Here is a 6,859-nt window from a genome sequence, read left to right on the forward strand (position 1 = left end):
TTTATGTTTTTGGGGTCGCTGAATCCGAATCCGAGGTCCATTTAACCCCATCAGTTCGGGGTTTTGATATAACCCCAGAAAACCAATATGGCGGACACCTTTTGGAAAAATTCATCGGATTCCCTTGAAACTCGTTACTCGGGGGTTTTCGGGGTCGCTAATTACGAATATGATATTATTTTTTCAAAATTCAAAATGGCGGATCCAATATGGCGGACACATTTTTGTAAAATTCATCGGATTCGCTTGAAAATCGTTACTCGGGGGTTTTGGGAGTCACCGATTACGAATTTGATGTCAGTTTTCGAAAATTCAAAATGGCGTAAATTCGTAATCGGTGACTCCCAAAACCCCTGAGTAACGATTTTCAAGCGAATATGATGAATTTTACAAAAATGTGTCCGCCATATTGGATCCGCCATTTTGAATTTTGAAAAAATAATATCATATTCGTAATTAGCGACCCCGAAAACCCCCGAGTAACGAGTTTCAAGGGAATCCGATGAATTTTTCCAAAAGGTGTCCGCCATATTGGTTTTCTGGGGTTATATCAAAACCCCGAACTGATGGGGTTAAATGGACCTCGGATTCGGATTCAGCGACCCCAAAAACATAACGTACACATAGTGAGACCTTTGGGTCAGAACACAAATTTTTTTTTGTGTGGCTGTGTTATTAGTGGCGCGCTTGTACATATTACTGATCACTTCACTGGGTGGTTTCGCCCATTTATTTGTTGGTTGTATAAAATCAAAGCCGCGCTTGAACAAACACAATTTCTTCTTCAGAAATTTTAAATAAACTGCATATTGTGAATATCAATTATTTACACACGTATGTATATCACATATTTGATAAGTTGGGTGGCGAGTGACTTGCACTTTTTTGCATATACGCAAATACACATACGTAATTACTTATTCGACAGTCTTACTTGGCTGGAAAATAAATAAATCGTTATTTAAATATACAAATTATCTTTTGTTGTTCTTATAAGAACTAGCCTTATTTCGGGCCAAGCGGTTAGTGGCAATATTTTCCTACAAAACAGCGATTTCTATTACTACAGACAAATTTCTTTTCTTGCGTCCAATTGAGTGGTCTTTGGTTGTCAAAAATGGATACCTTTATTCGTCAGGCAGTTTCAGTAGCAGAATTTGAATCTGACTACAACTCTATGCAGCCATCAGGGCGCACAAAGCACTTCTAGCTTTCCAAAAGGAGGAATTAAAGGCTCTGTGGGAAAAGGTAAAGGAGTCTTATGATGAACTTTGCGCATCAAAAGAGCTCGAAACCAAAGACCTGACATCGGTTAAAAAGAAGTATAAAAGCACCTACTTAAATTTTTTTGCGGTGCCAAGCAGCAATGGCTGATCTTTCAGAGCAAATACTGAAAAGGAAAGCGAATACAAGTCAGGTCGCAAGCTTAATATTCATCTCCCTCCTTGTGACACAGACGTTTTTAAAGGAGTTTATCTTTTGTGGCCATTGTTTAGGGAAATGTTTACGGCTATATATATTCTAAATAAGCGCCTTACCCCAGTTGAGAAGCTGTATCACCTCCGGCAAAAACTCAAGGGGAGGCCAAGGAAATAGTGCAGAGATCCCCATTAACCAACGATGGCTTTGGTGCAGCCTGGAAAAGTCTTTGTGACAGGTACGAAAATAAACGTATCCTGTTCAATGATCAATTAAAGGTATTATTTAATTTAAACGCAGTTGAGAGTGAATGCGGTAGCTCCACCAAGAAACTGCACCGCGACATTAATAATTGCAACTCATCGCTTCAGTGTCATCAGATTGATGTTTCAAATTGGGATGCAATATTCACATATATGTGTTCGACAAAACTGCCAGAAACGACACTGGCACTATGGGAGCAAACCATAGAAAATAAAACTGGGATTTCCAAATGGGTAGATATGGATAAATTCCTATCCAATCGGTATCAAACACTGGAAACCATCACAAGTATTAGGGGAGATATAGCTTCGAAACCTAAACCACCAAGCTCTCTGACTTCTGCAGAGACGCCTGCAAAAAAGCTTGGCGCCTTTCAAGCCAGTGTAGCAAAGGCAACATGTAAAATGTGCAACAGCAATGCGCACAAGCTATCAAAGTGCGACAGATTTTTGCGTCTAAAGCCGACGGAGCGAGTAGATTACGTGAAGAGCATTCGCAGGTGCTTGAATTGTCTATCTGCTGGGCACACAGTCTCAAGATGTACCAGCTCATTTAACTACAGCACTTGTCATTCAAGACATCACAAGTTGCTCCATATGCCAATTCAGACAAAAGCAACAACTGATCCATCGGGTAACGTAGAATCTACTCCAAACCAGGCTCAATCAAGACGCGAATCTGAAAAAGGAAACATCAAATCGGTTACAAATGTAAATTCTTGTTACGCAAATACAAGTAAAGGAGTTTTGTTGGGAACAGCACGGGTTAGCATACACTACAATGATGTAAATTTTACGGCTAGAGCGCTTATAGATTCTGGTTCTGAGTGCTCGTTCATTACTGAGAGACTCAAACAGAGAATCAACCTGCCATTAAAACGCTTGCATGCCCAAGTTTGGGGCATCAACAACNGGACTCAAACGGAGAATCAACCTGCCATTAAAACGCTTGCATGCCCAAGTTTGGGGCATCAACAACTCACTATCTGCGAAGGTAAACGAAGCGTGCACCATTCAATTGCGGTCGCCCCCAGACCCGTTGATAAGCATAGATGCTGTTGTACTGGTGTTACCAAAACTAACAGGCGATCTGCCGACTTGCCAAGTAAGCGCAATGACTTGGCAAGCATTCCCTGAATTGGTCCTGGCAGATAAAAGGTTCTTCATTAATGAACCAGTTGATCTCGTCCTCGGAGGAGACATATCCCTAGATAATTTTAGGCGGCATAAAAAAGAACGTGTTAAAAATGCTTCTCGCCCAAGAAACCGTGTTCGGATGGATTTTAACTGGCTGTGCGGAAGCATCGAGTCCAGCCAAAAATATCGTGTCCTTTTACAATGAAGTTAATCTGGACAAGCAGTTGACCGCTTTTTGGGAATTAGAAGACATCCCCAGAAAGAGAATTCTCAATGACGATGATACGTATTGCGAAGAGCTCTTCAAGGCAACAACTACGAGAAACGTTGACGGAAAATACGTTGTCTCTCTACCCTTCAAAAAGGAGTTTCCAAAAGCTGTGTGCCTCGGGCCTTCGCTGAAGAGTGCGTGTTCGCAGTTCTACCGGAACGAGGTACGACTAGCGAAAAAACCTGTTCTTGAAACAGAATATAACCGCATCTTAACGGAATACGAAACGTTAGGACATATGTCGAAAGTAAACAACGTGTCGGCAAACGCGACAGATTGTTATTTTTTACCGCATCACGCTGTCTTGAAGGAAGAAAGTACCATCACTAAGGTCCAAGTGGTGTTCAACGCCTCATGCCCTACCGCTAACGGCGTGTGTTTAAACGATGTTCTACTCCCAGGTCCAATACTACAGGCCGATATAACCATACCCATCCTCCGCTGGAGATTGTAAAAGTACGTCTTCAACAGTGACATTGACAAACTGTATCGGCAAATTTGGGTAAAGGACAGCCAAACACAATTCCAACGAATCGCTTTCCGCAACAGCCCAAAGGAGCCTCTCAGTCTTTACGAACTGAAAACGGTAATTTCGGAATTAACTGTGCTCCTTATCTCGCCATAAGGACATTACATCAACTCTCGGACGATGTGATGAGCTCTTATCCACTAGCATCTAACATTTTGAGGAAATATATGTACGTCGACGACGTACTGGCAGGTGGACATAGCATCGACTCTGCAATAAGAGCTCGAGACGAAATCTCCCAAGCGCTAAACTCGGCGGGCTTTCCATTACGGAAATGGACTGCAACTGCAGCGAAATCCTACAAGGAATACCAAAGCAAGATCTTCTGAAAGAAGACTTTCTAGAGTTTGAAGATACCAGCACGGTAAAAGCTCTAGGAATCAGGTGTAATGCTCACTCAGACTATTTCTACTTTACTGCGAAACCTATAGAGAATCGCGACGCCATAACCAAAAGGGCAATACTGTCAGCTATTGCCAAACTGTTTGATCCGCTTGGTTGGCTCGCGCCTGCTATAATCGTCGCCAAAATTATCATGCAGAATCAATCTTTATCAATTTACTCATGGCAAAAACAAGAGTGGCCCCCGTAAAGACAATTTCTTCGCTCAGATTGGAGCGGTGCAGTACTACTAGCAGAAACAGTTGAAATAGTCGTTGAAAACCTTAATCTTGTTCAGGTGAAAGTGAATCTTTGGACGGAATCAACGATAGTTTTAGTTTGGATTCGAAAACCTCCGTGTTCGTGGTCAACATTTGTTGCCCACAGGATAACAAAGCTAGTAGACAAGGTAGGAAATAAAAATTGGCGCCACGTGGATTCGGCCTCAAGCCCAGCGGATCTAGCCAGCAGAGGACTCTCGGCTAGTGATGTAGTCAACAACTCCTTGTGGTGGCAGGGTCCTTCTTGGTTACAAGAAGACTAGTCGAGATGAAGGGAAAAGGGTGCATGTTCATGCAACAACAAAAGTAAATGACTTTCACGACATTCTCGATCGATTTTCTGATTTGTCACGGGCTTTGAGAGTTATATCTTATATTATGAGATTCTATCAAAGAATCAATCCCAAAACAAAATCTTCCTTTAAAGCGGAGTCTCGTTCAATTTCGTCCAACGAAACCAACGACCCAACGCTTAATAACAATTTGTCAAAAACAATATTACAGCGAAGAATATAGAAGGTTAAAATCTGGAAAATCCATCGACGGAAAAAGTGAAATCCTGCCTCTTAACCCGTTCATCGACAAAGATGAGATTCTGAGGGCTGGTGGTCGTCTGAGCGCATCTTGCGATCTGTCCTACAATGAATGTCATCCTATCATTCTTCCGTATGGTTGTAGGTTGTCCCGTCTCTTTGTCCAGTTTATCCATAAAATTTCCGTGCACGGAGAAAACCAGCTTATACTGCGACTCATCCGATCGCAGTATTGGATTCCTAGGGTGAAAAACTTGATACGGTCCGTCAAACATAACTGCAAGGTCAGCACGATCCACAAGAAACGGTCGCGAACTCAACTTATGGGAACGCACAAACCATTTCCCGTGCATTCACAAACATGGGAGTGGATTTCGCCGGCCCGTTCGACATCAAGTCCTACCGGGGCAGAGGATGTCGCATGTCAAAAGGCTACGTGTGTCTTTTCGTCTGCTTCTCGAAAACTGTTTACTCCGACAATGGTACTAACTTTGTCGGAGCCTCACGATCTTTACGGGCGGAATTTAAGGCATTTTTAGCTGAGGAACGCAATAGCACCCTCACTAAATACAGCCATAAAACCTTAGAGTGGCATTTCATACCCGCTANATTCTCGAAAACTGTTTACTCCGACAATGGTACTAACTTTGTCGGAGCCTCACGATCTTTACGGGCGGAATTTAAGGCATTTTTAGCTGAGGAACGCAATAGCACCCTCACTAAATACAGCCATAAAACCTTAGAGTGGCATTTCATACCCGCTAAGGCCCCTCACATGGGCGGTTTGTGGGAAGCTGGGGTGAAAAGTTTCAAAACCCACTTTAAAAAGGTTGCGTCCGACCACAAATATACTTTTGAAGAGTTCAGCACACTCTTATGCCGTATTGAGTCTTGTCTCAACTCACGACCACTAAGCCCCTCTTCAAACGAACCGTCGGACCTGGAGCCTCTTACCCTAGGTCATTTCCTAGTCGGCGGGCATCTTCTTGCCCCACCCGAAATCGATGTAAACGAAAGTCCTGCCTCAATCGTAAATCGATGGCAGAAACTGAAGGTCCTACACCAGACATTCTGTAGAAGATGGAAAATGGAATACCTCACCGAAATGCAGAAACGCATCAACTGGAAACATCGACAAACCAACTTAAAGCTAGGAGACCTTGTCGTCGTTAAAGAGGAAAACCTGCCACCAAACGAATGGAGATTGGGAAGAATAGTCAAGCCCAGGTTCCGACAACCGAGTAAGAGTAGTCGATATCGAAACCGCTAAGGGAGAAATCAGAAGGCCAATTGAAAAATTGGTCCTACTTCCGACCTACAACGAAAATAGCACCACCTCGCAGTAAACTTCTTACCTACTCTTCATTCCACTTCACAAAAAAAAAACCCCATCTATTCCACTTCTCTTCACCCTGCATCATCCCAAATCTCAAATCGCAAATAATGTAGCTACAGAGTTTCATGAGTTTGAAAGCGCATGGTTAAACATGCGTACCTACAGGAAGTTCTTTCGTTATAGAATAAGCACCATTACAAACGGCGATTATATCAGTGAGATATATTAAAACAAATAAATAATATAAAAAAAAAACTTTTTAATATACAACGCTTTTATAAATGGACTAAAAAGTAGAAAATAATATTTCTCAGTCCCATAGAATTTGTTTTGATAACTTTTGATTTTGAAATTTTAGCAAAAGTCGTTATAACCAACTTATGAGATTGAAAATGAAAAGCGTGGGGCCCATATAATAGCCACCTGAATTGATATGAAGGGTAATATATGTTCATATGTATGTGGATATATGAATAACGACCGCTTAAAATCGATCTCAAATTTGTACTTTCGCTGAAGAAATTTTAGGTCTATGTTATGTAGTTTGCCTATTGTCAATTAAATATAATGCTTTGTATTGCATGCGCCCCACGCTTTTCATTTTCAATCTCATAAATTGGTTATAACGACTTTTGCTAAAATTTCAAAATCAAAAGTTATCAAAACAAATTCTATGGGACTGAGAAATATTATTTTCTACTTTTTAGTC

At 41.6% G+C, this 6,859-nt stretch overlaps 1 protein-coding gene across 1 annotated transcript; it reads left to right on the top strand.

The window, feature by feature from the left end:
- Positions 1-2,929: 2,929 nt before the first annotated feature.
- Positions 2,930-3,544, top strand: LOC108361744 (uncharacterized). Its single transcript, XM_017614474.1, has one exon. The coding sequence runs from the start codon at positions 2,930-2,932 to the stop codon at positions 3,542-3,544; it is 615 nt and encodes a 204-aa protein (XP_017469963.1).
- The last annotated feature ends 3,315 nt before the right edge of the window (positions 3,545-6,859 follow it).

This window comes from Rhagoletis zephyria, unplaced genomic scaffold (genome assembly GCF_001687245.7).
Source record: "Rhagoletis zephyria isolate East Lansing unplaced genomic scaffold, Rhagoletis_zephyria_1.1 Rzeph_scaffold_00833, whole genome shotgun sequence".
Classification (NCBI taxonomy): domain Eukaryota; kingdom Metazoa; phylum Arthropoda; class Insecta; order Diptera; family Tephritidae; genus Rhagoletis; species Rhagoletis zephyria.

Bases quoted from the DNA above. Each gene is read 5' to 3' on its own strand.
- LOC108361744 (XM_017614474.1), top strand. From the start codon at position 2,930: ATGCTTCTCGCCCAAGAAACCGTGTTCGGATGGATTTTAACTGGCTGT.